The sequence below is a fragment of the Eurytemora carolleeae genome, unplaced genomic scaffold (genome assembly GCF_000591075.1).
Source record: "Eurytemora carolleeae unplaced genomic scaffold, Eaff_2.0 scaffold582, whole genome shotgun sequence".
In the NCBI taxonomy this organism is placed as follows: domain Eukaryota; kingdom Metazoa; phylum Arthropoda; class Copepoda; order Calanoida; family Temoridae; genus Eurytemora; species Eurytemora carolleeae.
Genome location: NW_019396481.1, coordinates 157,751 through 177,186, shown reverse-complemented (window position 1 = coordinate 177,186; position 19,436 = coordinate 157,751). Strand labels below are relative to the sequence as shown.

Below are 19,436 nucleotides of genomic sequence, written 5' to 3'. Positions count from 1 at the left end.
TTGGAAATAAAAAATTACATTGATTGTGTAGGCGGGTCTGTCAAAGAGAACGATATTTGGCCCTCCCCCTCCCTCATATACATTTTGTTTATGTCCAGCTATGCACAAAATTGAGAGTAGGGGGAATTAAGTATTTGTGTATAGTATATAGTTTATGATAAAAATAAAAGTAAAGTTTTATAAAATTTGTATCAAGTGTAAAGCGTTATCTTTAGATAGAATCTCTTACCTAACCACGCGATATAAATTACAAAACCTTGAGATTGCTAATTTAAAGTTGAAACCCTTATTTTTGCTTTATCATGTTTTTGATTGATTTTTACCAATTATTAAGAGGTTTTCTTGTTAATATTGTTTTGGCCATTAAATTGTTTTTAATTCATATTCTGAAGAAAAAGAAAATATTTTTTCAGAGCTTAAATTTCGCCATGATAAATCCAGTTCGGATATTATCTGATGTTCAGCTGAAAAAGCTGAAAGAACATAAATACAGTTCGAGCTGCCAATCCCTCCTAGATCCAGCAATGCAGATATTTTGGAACTGGTAAGTATTAGGATACAGGAGGGGGTTTTTAAATGATATTGTTTGAGAAGAAAAGTTGAAGTTTTTAAGAAACATTTCATGGAATGAGCAGATTTTTTAGACAGATAATTTCATAGGTAAAGAAGAATTTTCATTAGAAGGTATTGATATCATAGACAGAAAAGTAATTTTTTTAAAGACATATTTGGTTTAATAAATTATGCCTCACAATTTTACAATATGATCAGTTTGAGATACATATATTTTTATAACAATTCAAATAAATATATTGTTTTTCAAACTGTGAGTGGTTAAACTATAACAAGATATCTAATATGTTATTATAGTGTAATGTATAACCGTATTTCATTTATATCTTTGTCACCCGTAAATATACATTATTTAGTTCCTTGACCCTAGTTGCGGTCAAGCTGTTTACATGTACCTTTTCATATCTAAATATAAACAGTTCAACACAGACTCTTGTTATTTACAGATTGTAAAAAAACTGTATAGGTAGAGAGGATAGAGTTTGTAATAGATTGAAGCAGTATATTAAGGCTGATGAAGTATAAAGTGTAGTTAGGCATTTTTCTACAAAAGTGGTGGCAAGCAGTGAAACCTATTAAACCAATCTAAATGCCAGAAACCCAAAGTTCAGAAAGAATAGTATGATGAAATCATTTTTGAGCAGTATAGCAAGGGAAGCACTAGCAAGGGAAAATATACCGGAAGGGGAATTGAGACTTACAGAACATCAGCAAAGCAGTGCTGCTACAAGTGATACAGTGGAACAGTTCATAATATACCCTACACTACTAAGTGACGACTTGAATATAGAACCTGATAAGGCGGAATGGAACCACTTAGAAGTGATGATGAGGAAAATAGAGCAAATGGAGGTTGCTGTGTGGAACAGAGATGTGGAAATGGAAGCAACACAGAAGGAACTACAAGCAATGAAAAAAAAGGAAGAAGATAAGGGGTATGTGCAGACATGGGAGAACAACACTACACCGAAAATGCACACCCCAATTGTAAGAGTGAAAGCAATGCTGGAGCAGGCGAAGTTGATGGATGAGACACAGAAATACTTGCAAACCCTGCAAGAGGAAATTATAGCCAGAAGGGGTATACTACAGATGTGTGCAGACAGGAGTAGGGATGCAGCTGGATATAAGAAGAGACTTTTATATTTCACACAGTCCGCCCCAAATATGATGGAAATCCAGAAACAGTGTTCAAATGGTGTGAGAAACTGGAGACACATGGATACTCATGATTGGGAAACAATCCCAAATGATAAAATGAAAAAGATGCTGTTGTCATGCATCACGGGTCAGCCAGGCAAGAGGTAGTGCTGTTGATGCTTCTGGTTTAGCATTTGTAAATTATGAATTAGGAGAATTCTTCATGGAACTGCTAAAGAAGTTTTCTTAAGGGAAAGATGAGGAAGGCAGGAAACAGTAATATGTAACCAGGAAACAGGGAAGACTTGAAGATCCCAGGAAATATTACATGGACAAGATGAGGTTATGGGTCCATGCATATGCACCAGATAAAAGGAGCCTTTTAGAGTTAAAGAATGCTATGATTATGGGGTTGTATAACACAGAAATGAAGAAAACATGCCTTTTTTTCCGAAAGATTTACAACACGAGAGTGAAATTAAGGCAGTATCAGATCATCATCAGCTGGTCAACCTGAGGACCTACAACACAGACCTAAGGGCTCCCTTACAGGATATGGCAGATTTATAATGAAGTAGAGGAACTCAAGTTATCATATGCATCAGAGATGGATGGAGACCCAGATAAGATAGCTAAAGAAAGGTAGAAGTTTGCCAGAAATTCACTGGCGGTGCATAGTATGAGCCCTGAAACCGGGCATGAAATACTAGATGGAAACGAATCAAGGAAGTTACAAGAGACTAATGAAGTCTGGAAGGAAGTGATTAAGTTGATTCTAGAAGGAAGAACTCCTAAGTTATTGGAAGTAAGAGGATATATACAGGAAGTGTTAACAGTGAGACAGATATTCAATCCTATGTTATTCAAGATACATAATGGTTTTCTATGTTACAACAGACACACAGATGCAGACAAACCTTATGATGCATTGAGGATATGCATACCGGAAATGAAATTAAAGGAAGTTTCAACTTTGTCATGAGGGTGTTACAGCCAGACACAGAGGAGTAAACAGAACTTTAGACATTCCAGAGGATGTTTTTTGTAGTTTCAGCACATGAAAAGATTTGTAGATTGGTAGAACGTTGTGATGTTTGTCTGACTAAGGAGAGGAGCATCAAAGCAAAGATGGGTCCTCATGTGCCTAGTACTGTGGGAAATGTAGGGGAGAAGGTGTTCATTGATCTTGTAACGTTATCAGAAACAGTAAGAAAAAATCATTATTTGTTAACAGTACAAGATGGATTTACACGATTTGCCAGTGCATATCCTATTTGTATTAGGGGCAGGAACCAAAGCAAGAGTGATAATGCATAAACATTTCAGTGTTTTCGGACTGCCAAACCAAATCCATTTGGATAATGGCGGTGAATTTGTCAATCAATTATGACAAGAGTTATTTGTGGAATTGAAGATTTGCATACTAAGACCCCGCCATATAACCCCTCCTCTAATATTATTGAGCAATGGCATAGAACAATAGTGAGAATTTTGCATACAATGGGCAGGGAGATGCAGAATGAATGGGATCTGGGAGTGAAGGTGGCCTGTTTGGCCTCTGACACAACAGTTCATGCAAGTACAGGACAGACTCCATTTTTATTATATTTGGATGTGAAGCTACACTTCTGGTACACTGGGCATATCCAGTATCTAAGGCAGACAGAGAAATGGAATTATCAGCATGGACAGAGACAATGCAAGAAAGGTTTCAGACTGCTTATGCTGGCATGTGAGAGAGAAACAGCAAGAATTGGTAAGGAGAAATGCTCAATATTACAAACCTATGTTATCTAATTTTGAGATTGGGGAATGGGTTTGGCTCTTTGACCCAAAATTGATACCTGGGAGTTGTGTTAAGTTAAGATTGTACTATTCGGGGCCATACAAGGTTATTAGAAAAATTGCCCCAGCCTTAGCTGAAGAGAGAAGAATATGATGTTGTTTTGGAAACCTTAACCATCTATATAAATTTTAGGACTCAAGATTATTCGCACTGAGTTCCTTGACCCTAGTTGCGGTCAACGTGTTTACCTGTACCTTTTCATATCTAAATATAAACAGTTCAACACAGACTCTTGTTATTTACAGATTTTCAAGATTATTCGCACTGCGACGTAGATATCAGGAAGACAATCACCCCATTGTCCAAAGAGAAACAATACTCCCAAGATTTAGAAGAGATCAAGGAACCAATTAATGGTAAAACCTCGAAAATCCATTCAGAAGAAGAATGCATTAGCGAAGAGTCCACACAATCTATCCATGATAAAGCAAGTAAACCAAAGAGGAAAGAGGGTAAAACGAAAGAGGGAGCCATCTATTGTGTTTGCTCATTTCAATCATACGAAAATGGGATGATTGTTTGCTTGGAATGTAAAAGATTTTCACATGCTGAATGCTATGGTGTATCAGATATTGAAGTTAAACACATCTGTGGAACATGCGCCAAGAAGAAAAGCATCCAGTGCACAAGCGATAATGTAAAAGAGTTCATAGAAAAGGAAAATAAGAGACAGAAAGACCACTCAAACTTTGCTTTTGGTCTGATGCTGAGAAGAGTTCTAAACTCTGTACTGAAAGAAGAATACAAATCTACCCAACCAGGATTAGAACCAGGCGTTAATTTTCTGAGAATCAGGTTTGGAATGAGCACATCATATGCCAACAAAATGCACTCCATCTCGTTCAAAATGGTTATGTCAATTTCTTTGGAGGATTCAAGGTCGACACCAATAGAATTAAACAATTCTTATATCCAGAAAACGGTAATGAAGATCAAGAACTACCAATTGTTAACGATTCAAGAGCGATAACACCACCGATAAAGGAGTCAAAAAACGGGGGTGTAGGAGCAAAGAACAGAGGAACAAGGAAAGAGATTACCTTTACTCCGGATAAGTATGAAGAACACGAAACAGAGGTTGCCCTGGTCTCAAGGGAAAAGGAAAAGGAAGATACTCCTAATGATTCTAATGATGAAACTGGGAGATCTAGGAATCGTGAAGACTATGAAGATCTCGGAGAAGGTAGTTCACGTAACCCTAATTTTACAGATTCATTTCAAAAGCTTTTTAAAAAACAATTCCTGTGGCCTTCCAGATTCCTAGAAAAAGAAACCAGAAGACAAGGTGAACCAGTTGAGCCCATAGAGGTCGGTAATATAGGTAAACACTCCAAAAGAGCTTTCTACGGACAAATTTTAGAATCAAGCGGACCTAGACTAAATAGCAAAGAGAAGATTGGATACAACATTGTATTTTCTGTTGGACGAAATGGAGAGTCAGTGCAGGTATGGTCCTTTGGAACAGAAGAAGAAATCAATAATCTGTCCAAACTTATTGTTGAAGATAAATACATGGTATTCTGGTCGTATGAGGTCTTCCCGAAAAATTCTAACAAAATAGAAACAACATCCGATTGGTGCGTCAAGATTCAACCAAAATCAAGGAATTTCGCTCCTGTTATTGTCACACGGAAATATGTTAACCCAGAAGATACCCCTGGAGAGGAAATGGAAAAATTCTCAGAGAAGTTCTCTCAAGTGACCAACCGCAAACCAGTTCCACGGAAAAAGGAACTTTCTTCACAACAGAAGAAAGAGTTTACAGGTGATCCAAGTCAACCGAAGATCCACAGGTTTTTGAATGTGAGTGATGATAAACTCCAACTTAGCACATCTCCATTAGGATCTAACACCTCAACAAGTGCCCAAGAATCCACAACCTGCTCAACTGAACAACGCTCTACCAGAAAACGACGGAATCCGACAATCACAACAGATAGAGACTCTTCTACAGGCTCTAACACTAGTCGTAGATCAAAGAGAATTTCAATTTCTACTTCTAGCTCTAATTCGGATTAAACTGAGAATATTTCATAAGTAAACTTTGTTCAGGAGATAGTTTCTTCTCTAAATTATACTGCATCCTGAGAATTTTGTTTTTTCAAAATTGTAATTTTAATTCCATAATGAAACAATTTTGGTCCACTGATCAATAAGTTGTAGGATCGTAAATATTCAAGAATGTTCCTAAATCCATTTGAATTGAAACAATGTTTGATACAATTACATCCTCCTATTCTGTTTTTATTTTTAAATATACTTTTATTTTTTGGAAAATTGTTCTTCAAGAGTTTTTAAAAAACTTATATCTTAAAATCCCTTTTGTTCACATCTGTTATATCCATTAGAATCCAATCAACAATACTAAATATCCATTTTTTGAATCTAAAATCCTTTTATCATTAAACTCAATTAATACAGATTCATATTGCTATATCCATATCCTTTAGTTCGGCACCAACCAATTTAAATATGCTGTAAAGAGAATAATAAATTTAAATGTTGAAAATATAAATCGATCTCAACATAATGTCATTTATCTCGAAAATAAAATACATTTTATAATCGTGGTTCTAATTTTTTCAGACATTATGAACCAGGTAACAACAATGATCCTAACCCTACTTGGGCTAAATTCAGTTTCGAAGGTAACAAAACGTGTCGTTCAAATACTAGGCCAAGAAATTGAATCTTTAATTGCGAACACTCAATGCTCCTGCATTGGATTGTACGAAGGAGAAGATAGTTTTAAATTATCCTCCGGAACTAATTTCTTAATCGATTTAGAAAACTGGATGGATTTAATTACGGAAAAAAACGTAACCCTTGATTTCAAAACCAAACTTTTGGAAAAATTAGGAAACACCGATTCTAAATTAATCAAATATAATCTTAAAAATATAACGGATACCTTACAGCAAAAAATAGCAGTAATACTTTTCAAAGATCTCGAAATCCATCTAGGGAACTTTGTCAAACAAGAAATCAAGGAAATACAGGAATCACTAAAAGGGGATTGTTTCTTTAATCTCACAAATGAAAAACTGTCTCATGATTTAACAAATAAATTAGATCTTGGAAGAAAATTTACCCCCTACGTCAATTTTAATACTAAGCAAGAACTAGAATCTTTTGAAAATGAGATTGGATCTTTGTTTAAAAATTTTCTTAAACATGAATATAACATTAAGTTTTCATGGCAAACTAATCATTTAAATAAAGGATTAAGAAGCCTAAGGAAAAGTTCCCTTGTTAAAAACAAACCTATAGTCCGTAACAATCTTTTCACCTTTGAAACCACATATAATAAAATTAGGAAACAATTCAAGCATGAATTAAAATTAAAAGTTAAAAGGTCAACACAAAAACATGAAAATTTTGAAAGAACATTTTCATTAGGTCTAGATAAAATTCTCATTGAAGCAGACAAAAATGTAGGATACGCTTGTATCTACATGAAAGACTTGTTAGATCAATATGAAAAAATAAACTGTCAGCAACATTTTGGACTCGTAAAAATAACGGAGAAATGGTATTTGAACAATATTACTCTATTTCTTTCTGAAGCCCAGAGGAATATACCTCCTGAACTAAGTAAAATAATCCTGAAATCCGACTTTGCATGGAAAGAGGGAAACTCCGAAATAGGTGTTCTAAGACTCCAACCTAAAGTCTTAAAATTGAAAACTATTAATCATGAAAACATAACACACCTTACTTCACGCCGGATAAAAAGTTCAATGAAAGATCCAATCAAAATTGTTCAAAAAATTCTAGACAAAGTCTTTAACCATTTACTATTTTACATCCAAGAAAAGTTCCAAAATCTATTCGGAATTAATTCTCCTTCAGTTACTGGAGTCAAGGAAGCCATAGACAGGATTAAACAAACCAAAACTGGAGAATGGGGCAGATCCATAGAGCTAGAGGGAGACTTCAGTGACCTATATTCAAACTGCAATGAAGAACTGTTAATAGAATGTGTATCAGAAGGATGCAGATATGCCAGACTCCATGAATCATCTATCTCATATATTAGGTTATTAATTAAATGTATTATGAAGCACTCATATTTTAAAGAGCCATTAGGGATTTTCAGAACCCTTAAAGGATTTTCAATGGGAGATTGTTCCGCAGCTCGTGGTAGCGAGATAATTCTAGCTATTTATGAAATTAAAATGTTTACAAAACTTGCTAGGAATAATTTGTTAAAAAACGTATTCAGATTCCTAAGATTCAGAGACGACGTCTCAATTCATATTAGTGGAAACAGAAAAGATATGTTCAATGTAGTTAAAATAATAGGAAACGGATACCCAGCCAGCATAAAATTCAACATGGAATCGAAAATTATCCACGGGAAATTTTTAAATATTCGAATATACAATAACCCAAATAGCAATAAACCTTTTACTACTGTCCTGAGAAAATCTAACAACAAATATAATATAATTCCCCCAAACTCTAATACTCATCCCGATATAAAAGAATGGCTGGCCTTAGTTACTTCAACACTGCAAGGATGCATACTACAACCAGAAAGGAGCTCGAAAATCAATACAAAGTAATAAACACCATTCTTAAAGGTAAAGGATTTAACCAATGGGAAATCAATAAAATGCAAAAACATAAAAAATCAGAGTCTAAAGAGAAGAAAATATTCCTAACTAAGACGGTCTATAATGAAACTTCAGAAAGACATAAATATGTCATTAAAATATTCAAAACATGCAACATTGATAAAAACAAATATTACAAACCAATGGAAATCCCGGGGAAGAAACTAGAACAAATGATATTCACCATTAAAAAAATGCGGAACAAACTGAAGTTTTGACCACCAAACTACACAGAAAGGATTTATTGGAATTGGAATTATTTACCTTGGTAATTTTATTTTTAAAAAGTTTAAATTTAATTAATACCTGTGGCGGAGGCGGAGTGGGCTGGGCTGATTCATCAGTTTTTGCACATTGAGTTTTCTAAGCCATGGATTTTTATATAAAAAATGCAAGACCCAGCATGGGTCCAGTGCCAAAGGGGCACTGGACCCATGTATCAAACAAGGGGTCCAGTGCCCCTTTTACAAAGAGCACAATTTAAAAATTTGTTTTCATTAGATTTTTATTCTTCTTTAATTCTAAACTGTGTTTTTGCAGGTGGGTTCGCCCAGGCCAGGCCAAATCCACTCCAGAACTGATTCATACAACTATCGCAGCAATGTGATTTTTAATGGCTCAATTTTTAAACTTCTTTTTATTGTTTAAAGCTAACCTTTCTCCTTCTTATAATCATTTCTATAATCCAATAAAGCCTGAGACACCACAAACCTAGGATGATCATTTTAGGAAAGCTATTTGAGAAAATAAAGGAAAGCTATTTGAGAAAATGAAGGAAAGTTTTTTGAGAAGATGAAGGTTTTTGAAGGAGAAACGGAGTTTTTAATTGTTATTTGATGAGCCTGTTGTTAGCCATGATGAGCCAGGAGCTGCCGACCATAGCAGTGTCGAACGGGATGTTTTGTCCTATCCAATCCTGCCATTTTAGGATTTAGTCCTATTAACTATACGTTTTAAGTATTAGTTTTTTATAATTAAGAAGAATATGAGAAAGGGAAACCTAGGCTGGTCAGTCTAGATGTATTTAAAGAGTTTCGTGATGGATACCCTAGTGATGCTCCCCACCCCTTCACATTAATAGGGGTAGAAAGCATAGAATTGCCCAGTATCAGAAAGGAACCCTTGTCTGTTTTCCTCCTTCCCCTGCCAGTTGAACAAAGTTCAAACCATCCCAACTGTACTAGTGGTCAGTTAAACCCGTCTCTGGATAAAACACAGGAATGTGATCGTTAATGATAGTACAGATGTAGAAATGGATGTTAAATCACTGGCTAACTCTGATAACAAGAACACAGAGGGGGAGGGGCAAAGGGATGTATCTGAAGAATCGATGCTGGACATGACCAATGGATTGGTCCTAGAAGATGGGGTCAAGAACCCAGACCCTGGCCTAGCTGTAGACATATTGGATCAAGAATACAACGTCATGAACCCAAACCCAAGCTGAAACACAGATGTAGACATGGGGGGAAGACAGGAGCTCATAAGAAATTACAATCACAAGATTGGCAAAACCTATACTGGAGGCATAGAGAAGGCATAAAGTATAGTCAACAGACCAACCAGAGAACCTCTTATGAGATATGTGAAAATGATCTGGCGGATTAGATCAGCCAAAGAAATGCAAGTTTGGCTTGAATTATTTATGCAGCCAATGTAGGAAGAGAAAAGTTTTAGATCCAACCATGAGACAGCAGCAGTCGAAGATTACAAGTCTGCGGGACAGTGCAGGCAGGCTGGTACCACTACTGGTGATAGAAACAGGGAGAGTGGGGAGAGGCAGGACAATACAGAGTCCTCAGCGGTAAATTTGTTTCATGTTGGTAAGAGCACACTCCAGTTTAGAAAGGGACAGTGACACAGGACATATAAGCACAGGGAAAGGTTCATCATATGGTTCTACTTGATACAATCTTGTTAGTCCTATTCTTTGTAACCAGGGGATTAGGAAGATCTACCAAACACAAGAATACTGTGATTCAAGGCCATTACCCTGAGGAAGTATTAGCCTGAAGATTACACTGGTATGTTAGTTCTAAAGGATTGCCAAGGAGTGTTATTTATGGATCATATATACCTGTATAGGTAGAGAGGATGGAGTGTGTGATAGATTGAAGCAGCATATTTAGCTCATAATATATAAAGCGGAGTAAGACATTTTTCTACAATAGTTAAAAGCAAAAATATGAATAATATGTTAAGTATAAACTATAAAGTAAGATAAATCATGGAAAGAACAGGGTATAATTTATTAAATTCGATTAATTTAAAAAATTGAAATGTCCTGTCGATGAAATGAGGTGTCGAACTATGAAATGTCCCATCTATGAAATGTCTTTCTATGAAATGTCCCAACATTAAAATTTTGCCTTTCTTTCTTTTTTTCTTTCAATCCAGGTGAGTTCCTCCCTCTCTTTAAATTTGTTCATTTTTTAGGATAGTTGAGTTTGTCCCGCTATGGGTAGCCCCAAACCTGATTACAATTGTTGGTTTGTTTGTAAACATCTTCACCTCATTAATACTAATTGCATACTGTCCAACAGCTACTGAAGATGCGCCCTGGTGGACAACATCACTTTGTGCTGTAGGGTTGTTTGTTTATCAAACACTAGGTAAATTAGATAGTAGTATTATTTAAAGGATTTTAGCGTTTCCACTTTTAATATATAATTTATATTAAGCAAAATATGCCTGTTCAGAAAAATGTCATTTTATATTATATAAGCTAAGTAAGTTATAGAAATACACAATGCTGAACATTATTTAGATGAAAACTACTGTTGAGATGAACACTACAATTTAGCCCTCTTACCATTTAAGTTCCCCCATTATCTAGATGCCATTGATGGTAAACAGGCCCGCAGGACTTCTAGTTCAAATCCCTTAGGAGAACTATTTGATCATGGATGTGATAGTTTAAGTACTGTGTTTGTCAGGTGAGGACATAATTGAAAAAATGCATGTTTTTAATGTTTCTATCAGAATATTAAAATTTTTCCATCACTGTGAAGCAAAACCAACATTGTACACGCTGTGAATTGTAAATAAACTTAAAGTGCCTAATTCTTTTAATGAGGATCTATTTATTTTTAACATGTTTTAGTTTGGCGTCCTGTTGCGCTGTTCAGCTTGGTAGATATCCGGGCTGGATGCTTTTCCAGGTATACATACATACATATAACATAAATACATACATAAATACATACATCATACATACATACATACATACATACATACATACATACATACATACATACATACATACATACATACATACATACATACATACATACATACATACACCCATTCATACATACATACATACATACATACACCCATACACTTCATACAAAAACCAAAAACTAAAAAAATATTATTTCAGTGCTTGTGTGCCTCAACTCTGTTCTACTGTGCACACTGGCAAACCTATGTGTCAGGTGAAAAGTTTAAGTGATACCTTAAATATGCATGTTAAAGTAACTATATATTTTTTTGTTCCTGTCTAAACTGGACAAATCTTGATTTATATTTTCTTACTGTTTTTCTTTTGAAAATATGTAAATAATCAACAATTTATAACGAGAAAACTCAAATATTTTTAGGAACTCTTCAGTTCGGAAAGATCGACGTAACAGAAGGACAATTGGTTGTCGTCTGTGTTATGCTTCTATCCTCCTTCTCGTCATTCTTTAATCTTGACATCTGGGCAACTAGTGTAAGATTTTACTATTATACTTCAGAGTGAAATTTAAACTCCTAAAGAACGTAGCTAATTGCTTCAAACGATACAATTGCTTAAAAACCAGGAATGCATGTTTCTTTTTCCGCCGACATTAAAATTCATGGTTTTTTATTGATAAATTGAGTTTTTTTTTCAGGGGAAATACTACAAAAATGGTTTAATTGTTAAAACATAAATTTATGATTTATTATTTTATTTATTAATCAACGTTGCAAACACTGATTTATTTAAGTATTAGATGCTGATTTGAGCATCAGAATAATATGATTAAAGTACACATTTTTTGTTATGTTTATTTTCCAATGTTTATATTAAGATAAGCATTTGAATTTGAAAATGATGATTAAACAAAAATTCCATATTATGCCTTAGACAATTGTAAAAGAAATTTTTTAAAGACATCACTCGAAATATTGATGAAATAACTAAAATTTTTAAGAAATTATTTTTCTTATTTTTTATACTTTATAATGAACAGATTTAATAGGTAGGTATTGTTATCGTTTAATAAAATTAAATCCATTTTTCAGTTAGTTTTGATATCTCTGAACCAAGTAGTGACACTTTTTGGAGCAGGTTGCGGATTAATATCAATGATAACTCCTGGTGGAACCATTGATAAAATCCTGAATGGTGGGGCTGGAAAGAGTGGTTCTACTGTTGCTGTAAGTTTGCATGTGTTAAGATAGGTTAAGATGCATGCACACTCTTCTACTACTTTCCCTTGAAGACTAGGACAGCAGACCTTCGATAGATTTAGTGATTACTTGGACACCAAATCTTATATTTTGGACCAATCGCCTTGTCACCTGTTCTGGAATGTTCTGCAATGTTCTTGTACAGATGTGGCGAGGTGAACTGGTTAAGGTTTAAGTCCCTGGTTTAATGCTATAGATAGTCCTAGCTTTAATAGATATGTGTTATCTAACATTTAGGTTTTTGGATCCTTCTTAACTTTGCGTGATGCATATGTTGCCACTGGTGTCGGTATAGCACTTTTTCATCTCAGGGAGGATCTACTTTTAAAAACATACGCAATTATTTAATTGCAATACGAAACTAAATTTAAGATCCAATTCTGAAATGAAATGATTTCCAATATTTGGTTTTTAAAAGACGTGTGGGAATAAAAAAAATAACACTGTGTCAGATGATATAAAAACTGGATTGGTCTTGATTCAATTCATTTGTTAATCATGGTTGATCTTGGTACAGTGGAACCCTGCCTATCTGTACATCGCCTGGTGCAGGCAAGAATGGGAGCACGTTAGCGGTGAGTTGATCTAGGTGTTCATTGGTGCTCATCAGCTCCTGTACGTAGGGATGTTAACGTTTTCATTTTTTTTTTAAACGATCGTTTCGTTATGAAAACAACGATAAAAAATCGAAACCGCTTTTGAAAAAAACGATCGTTTTTCAAAAAATTAAAATTTTAACATCCCTATCTGTACTTATCATTGAGTAGTTTTTAAGAAAATATCAAGAAGTTTTAGCTCCCCCACAACTTTTTAACATGAAGACGACATTCAATAACGTTGCATGTAATTTTTTTTCAAAAACGATCGTTTTTCCAAAAACGACCGTTTTTATAAAGTTCGTCGTTTCGTTAACAATCGTTAACGATTGTTAACATAACAAATCGTCTTTAAAAAAACGATCATTTTCTGAAACGATCGTTATTCGTTTTTTAAAAGTTCAAAACGAGTGGGTCATTTTTAAAAAACGATCGTTTTTTTCAAAAACGAGACGATCGCTTTTGAAAACGATTGAAAAACGAAACAAAAAAAGATTAACAACCCTAACTGTATGTTATATGTTTCCTTTCTGTTGGGGTGTTTTATAGTAGTATATTCAAGTATTTCAATTATGCACAGTTTGTATTTAAAAAGTACAGCCACAGTATGAAGGGAGAAGTTTTCTAGAACCAGATGCTGGAATTAAATACATTGTGGTGACAACCCATTTGCCATTTAGAAAATTAAAAATTTAATTTCATGGCTTAAGATATTTCCCTTAATTTTGATAGCTTTAAAAAGTTATCTCTATTGATTATCACGTTGGCTTAGAGTGCCTAAGTTTTGAACTTCTAAAAGGCCAATGCAAGTATAAAGAATCGCATATATTTTATTATCGATAAATATGCCAACATCTCCCCACTCATTTTTTGCTTAATACAGAAGGATTTGTGAAAGGCTCGAGTAATTTGCTAATCTACATCGATAATAGGTTGTGATAAAATTTGATTTTTGGTGATCTTGACAGGGGGGGGGGAATGAAAAGTTGGATCTCAAAAAGTAAGTATGTTTATCCTTTTTGATACTTTTCTCCCAAAAATATGTTTATTTTCCCCAATTTAGCGAGGATATCCTAAAAAATAGTCTTACCTAACTCCTGGAGAAAAAGTGAAAGAGGTGGATAATTTTTCCTGAAAATATACACCCCTGTTGGATAGTATATAAGTTGCCTAACTATTCCATAGGTAGAATTATTCCTAACTTTATTTTTTTTTGTGTGTTGTAATTTGTAGTAAAATTTTATTAGAAAGATAAGATATATGTGATGTTTTTCTTGAATTTACGGTGGTCCAATGTTAAGAAGAGGTTGGTTAAATTTGACTGATAAAGTTTGTCCTTGTTTATTATGAAAAAAATCAAAGCTGACGCTTTACTGAGTAGTTTAGAGGAGGGTGCATGCTTCTTTTCCTAAAATTTCTTGTTTTACTTTAAAAGAGATACAGGAAAATTACAAATAGTCCCAAATAAATTAAAATGGAATGAAACTGGTTAAAACTGTTACTTACACATAGGTGATTACAACAACTATTGAAACCGTTTTAACTAAACCTTGGTAGTTGTAAATTTTTCATGTTTTTTCTATCAGACTCGTCGGAAAACTTTGTAAACCCTATTTCCTGTATCTCTCGTTTATAAAATAGGGCTCATTAGTATTAATAAATAATAATAATAAAAATTAATTTAATGCAACCTGTTTATGTATATTCCAGAATGGAGTTAGTGCGGGAAAATTACTTGCTTCGTTCAAAAATCTAAATTTCAAATGTGTTTTTAATTTAAAAAAGGGGGAGGGGGCATAAAACGTATTTATGCGGGAAATTTAAACAGTGTATATTGTATACACACATCTTAGAATCATCGTAGGAAGCTGATTTATTGCTTGGTTTTAAGCTTGGTTTTTCTTAACATTATTAAATGAACTTGAATTTTTATCATTACATATTATGTAAAATATATATTTTACATGTACATTGTACAATGTACAATGTACATGCAATCCATATTTTTTGAGTTTACATTAAAAAATATTGTTAATGCACTGTTAAAATGTCCTGTAGAGTAAAACATTTCATTTCCCTTACAGTGTTTCACAATACACTTTGCAAAATTTTAACTCTCAACACAACAAATGAAAAATTTTAACTTTCAACACAAACGATTATCCCAGTTTAACACTTCACATCTTTAAGAATAAGCCATTTTAATATTTTCAATCAATTTTAAAACAACAAAAAGGTTATTTAGACTGTTGCTAGTTTTCTAGGATGTAATATGTTTTCGAAGTTTGTTATTTTGTGAAAAGGAAACTCCGTTCATAGTTCAAGGGTAAAATCTTTTTTTTACTTCAAATCCGCGATGTTTTTAATGAGAAACAAACTGACACTATTTTCCTCTTTTAACTATTATCTGAATATTACTTTGTAACACAGATAGAGAACGCAAAGTAACAATGTAGATTTAAGAATGTTTTTAGATATCTACAAAAAATCTAAAAATTAAACTCCTCACTAAATTTATTTGTTGGGAAAGAAAATGAAAGTTGATTTTAAAATAACATTTTATTCAGGAACTTTGCCCTCGGGGTTTTTTAGATTCAAACAAACTTTGAAGTAATTATCCCTCTTCTCTGGTCTTTAAAATCAATTTGAGCGGTAACTTTTGGGGCCTAATAATTGAGGGTTTATCAATTATCAAGGAATTGGAATTTAAGATTTATCACTTTTTTAGTTAAGAAAACATTTTAGTGCACATAAATTAATTGCAGGGCACCAGTGTTCTTTCCCCTGCATCTCCTCTTCTATTTGTTATTCTTCCAGCCTGGGTTATTGCGTACAGATCAGACGAGGTAAGCGTTAACTCTGAAGACCCGATTTTCTAAACAACATTTTTAGTCTCAATTCATCTTTGCTAAATGTTTTTTACTAATTTATTCTCAATTTTCTATTACCCAGCAACTGTTAAACATGGAATTAATGTATAGGAAAATAAAAAATGTCTAAAAAAGTTAAAATCCTCCTTTAGTTAGTAATGTTTATGGGTTAAATAAAGAAATTTACCTTGTAATATGTATTTTTCAACTCTAAATATGCCGATANGGGGGGGGGGGGGGGTCGTTTTATTTTACCATCGTTCTTTGAAAGGCATTTATTCTAGGCTGTCTACCACGACCAACCGATACTCTACACTCTAATGTTTGGTCTTATTGCTGCTAAAATTACAAACAGACTTGTGGTAAGAACACCCTTTTAAAATGGATTTGCGAACATAATGTTGTTTAAAATCTTAATTAGTGTGTCATCTAATTCTTATTTTTTAGGTTGCGCATATGTGCAAAAGTGAAATTCATCATAGGTAAATAAAATAATTACGCTTTCTTTCTTTTTTAGTTTTTTTTAAGTTCACACAATTTCAACTTATAACTTGCGAAATGGAAAATACTGTTTTTTAATATTTTTAAATCCAGATCAAACAGATTATTTTTATTAAGTGTTTGGCACCCTTTTTGATAAGTTTTAAAGTATATTAAAGGCTTTTAAGCTTTCAAGAACTTCCAGAAATTTTTCAGAATTTCTCCGGAAATCTCAAGAACTTCCAAATAGGTTTGTCCTAAAATCAAATATTTTCCCCAATTTAATGAGGAAATGCGCAGTCACTTAGAAATATAAGTTTCATCCTATTTATTCCTTGAATATCCCTGAGATGTATTCTAGGGACCCTGCTCTATTATGTATTCTAGGGACCCTGCTCTATTGGCTCCTATGATGTTGATGATAAACCAGTATTTTAGCACTGTAGTCCCAGAGAAATGGCTGCTTTCCCTAGCCATGGTAAATATATTGTACACTGTACCTAGCAATGTTGCAACTACTATACCGAGAAGTTAAGGAATACTTCTTTACCAAGGGTCCCCATCGTAAGTAAAATGTTTAATTTCCTGTAATAGTAGTTTTAGACAACTTTCTTTTGAGATAAAAATAGACGATTTTTTTTTACAAAAACTTTGCAAAGCGGGTTCATTTTACTTAGTTTTCCTCAAGGAGCATTTTGAATATCTTAACATCCCTTTTTTTTTGGGGGGGGGGATTATGAGTAAAAAAATGTAAACATGTTCACTCTTTTCAAAGTTTTTCATGAAAACTTAAACAAGAAATTTCGTATAAAAAATGACTGGGGGAAAATTGCAACACAACTAAAATGTTGTTTTAATGCTTTTTCGCCTTTTGTTCTAGGTATGGGTAGTAGTAGACCTACTGAGATATTGTGGAGGAGTATGTCTGGAAATTTGTGAATATTTGAATATATTTCTGTTTAAAATCCCCTACCCTCCTCCCACAATCACAAACAGTAGTAACGGAGAAACATCACAAGGTTAGAAAATGTTTATTAAAAATTGTTTTTCTTTTAAAAACAGTGGCAGAGTAAAGTGCACCTTCAAAATAATTTTCAGCTTTATTAACCTTTCATTTTTAATAAAAGCCGTTTAAACATAATAACATAGCTTGGCTAATTGTATACATTTAATTCATAGACAGCTAGTAATTAAGAACACATAATTGGCTAAAGAATTTGTTTTTACATTAATTGTGTGATTTATTCGAGTAACTTTAATAATCTGTGCGCATACATGATAAAAAAATCTTTAATCAACAACTGAAGCTATGTAACCTAGAAAATGGGGAATAAAAACTTGTAAAAAATTGAAAGATATGACAAAAAATAATGTTAAGTGAATATTTGCAAGCATTAAGTCTTTTGTGAGAGCATAGTAAAAAGGCTCCTCAACTTTCAGCAGATGATAGGGTCTTTTTAAAACCTTGGAATACGCTGAAAAGAGATTTTTAAGACGACATTTTTAAAAATATAACATATTCAGTAAATTGGTTTTCCTTGTTTTAAGGTTTTCTCTCTGGCCCTAAATAGAATTTTATAGAAAAGTTATATTTAACAAATTTTAGATTATTTTTAAATTACAGTTTAAATTTTCAACTTTAAACGAATTTAGCTTGGACTTGTTTTTGGTTGTCTTTTTTAAAAAAAACTAAATTATTGATTGTTAAAAAATCCTTTCCAACCCCTATTTAAAAAAAAAAAATAAGACTTTACGAGGTTAGAATAAATTGTATTTGGTGTGTCCTGACATTTTTAAAAATATAACACTATGTGCACACTGCACAGAGCACAGTGAGCATTCCCTTTAAAAAAATTTTTGATTTCACGGATTTTTTGTCATATCTTTTAATGAATTCTCATTGAAATTATGGACAACAATAGAATAAACATTTCCCATAAAGTTTTGTAAAAATTATAATTTTTTTCTGCAAAAAAAAATAGTTACGCGCGATTTTTTTCACTGTTCCAAAAATATTTTTGAAGTTTTTTTATTGTAGGAAAAAATCAAATCCCTGTCTAAATACGGTATGAAAAAGTTCTTTTCGTATGATTTTTACTGATTTCGCTTCAAAAAGACTCTTTCAGACAGTACTTAGGTAGTCACACGCTCACAGAGGGCTTTGATTTTTTGCTAAACCATGTCTTACGACTGTTTAGGAAAGTTCACTAAATTTGGAGATCCTGCCTTTTACAGTTTAAAATAATTTATTTTAAACACAGAAATAGCTTAATTAAGCCTTTAAATTAGAGTTGCGTTTGATTTAAGACCTGAAAATGCACTTGATTTCTAGAATTTACTCAAATTTCCCTACGTGGCATTTTCTAAAACTTGAGATTATGACTCAGTAGGAAAAGTTTTGGTGTTTTTACTTGAAACCTAATTGTTTATTTTCAGCAGTGTGCCTATTGTTTATTTAGAAAAACTACTAAAATCTAATTTTATTATTTCAGGTGCTACTTCGACGCGGCAAAGAAAGAAAATTAGCAGAAGTTAGTTTTAACAATTTAACCTGGTATGCGTGGCATCTCTATCGATAGTCCTCCAACCCTTTGCAAACAATTGTTTTCGTTTTTTTTTTGTCTCCCAACTCATTTGATTAATTATATTATATTTATCATAGTTTATTTATCTTATTCAATGAAACCTAGGTCCTAGATTTATCTTAAACAATTCTCTAATTTAAAACTGCACAAGACTTGGGGCCTTTTTCATAAAATAATAATAAAGAATTAGGTCCTGCGTCATTCATTCGTGTTTAGAGTTGCATAATGGGGATATTCTCGTTTTAGTAGTCGTGAAATAATTTAACTTGGAGGGAAAATGTGCTATG

At 33.3% G+C, this 19,436-nt stretch overlaps 2 protein-coding genes across 6 annotated transcripts; both read left to right on the top strand.

The window, feature by feature from the left end:
• Window positions 1-393: 393 nt before the first annotated feature.
• LOC111704072 (cholinephosphotransferase 1) lies at window positions 394-19,225 on the top strand. Of its 3 annotated transcripts, XM_023476212.1 has the most exons (14): window positions 394-544; window positions 10,615-10,790; window positions 11,015-11,114; window positions 11,282-11,339; window positions 11,561-11,615; window positions 11,781-11,893; window positions 12,856-12,929; window positions 13,136-13,193; window positions 15,980-16,060; window positions 16,369-16,446; window positions 16,532-16,566; window positions 16,952-17,042; window positions 17,445-17,583; window positions 19,057-19,225. In XM_023476212.1, exons 1-14 carry the CDS (start codon window positions 429-431, stop codon window positions 19,098-19,100), a joined length of 1,218 nt encoding a protein of 405 aa, XP_023331980.1. In that variant the 5' UTR covers window positions 394-428; the 3' UTR covers window positions 19,101-19,225. The 3 variants fall into 3 exon arrangements, 2 of the variants coding, with proteins under 2 accessions (XP_023331980.1, XP_023331979.1); XM_023476211.1 differs by lacking the exons at window positions 12,856-12,929; window positions 13,136-13,193 and adding an exon at window positions 12,451-12,585; XR_002765741.1 differs by lacking the exons at window positions 12,856-12,929; window positions 13,136-13,193; window positions 19,057-19,225 and adding an exon at window positions 12,451-12,585 and having other exon boundaries at window positions 16,926-17,042; window positions 17,445-17,480.
• LOC111704071 (uncharacterized) lies at window positions 3,815-10,607 on the top strand. 3 transcript variants are annotated; one of them, XR_002765740.1, is made up of 2 exons: window positions 3,815-8,446; window positions 9,158-10,607. XR_002765740.1 is itself a non-coding variant. In XM_023476210.1 (2 exons), exon 1 carries the CDS (start codon window positions 6,151-6,153, stop codon window positions 8,125-8,127), a length of 1,977 nt encoding a protein of 658 aa, XP_023331978.1. In that variant the 5' UTR covers window positions 3,815-6,150; the 3' UTR covers window positions 8,128-8,145; window positions 8,340-10,603. The 3 variants fall into 3 exon arrangements, 1 of the variants encoding a protein (XP_023331978.1); XR_002765739.1 differs by having other exon boundaries at window positions 3,815-10,202; window positions 10,264-10,599; XM_023476210.1 differs by having other exon boundaries at window positions 3,815-8,145; window positions 8,340-10,603.
• Window positions 19,226-19,436: the final 211 nt, after the last annotated feature.

Excerpts from the sequence above, each read along its gene's own strand:
- LOC111704072 (XM_023476211.1), top strand. The coding sequence starts at position 429 with ATGATAAATCCAGTTCGGATATTATCTGATGTTCAGCTGAAAAAGCTG. Across the intron at positions 12,586-15,979 it reads AGAGTGGTTCTACTGTTGCT|GGCACCAGTGTTCTTTCCCC; the intron begins GTAAGTTTGCAT and ends AATTAATTGCAG. Across the intron at positions 16,061-16,368 it reads TTGCGTACAGATCAGACGAG|GCTGTCTACCACGACCAACC; the intron begins GTAAGCGTTAAC and ends CATTTATTCTAG.
- LOC111704071 (XM_023476210.1), top strand. The coding sequence starts at position 6,151 with ATGAACCAGGTAACAACAATGATCCTAACCCTACTTGGGCTAAATTCA.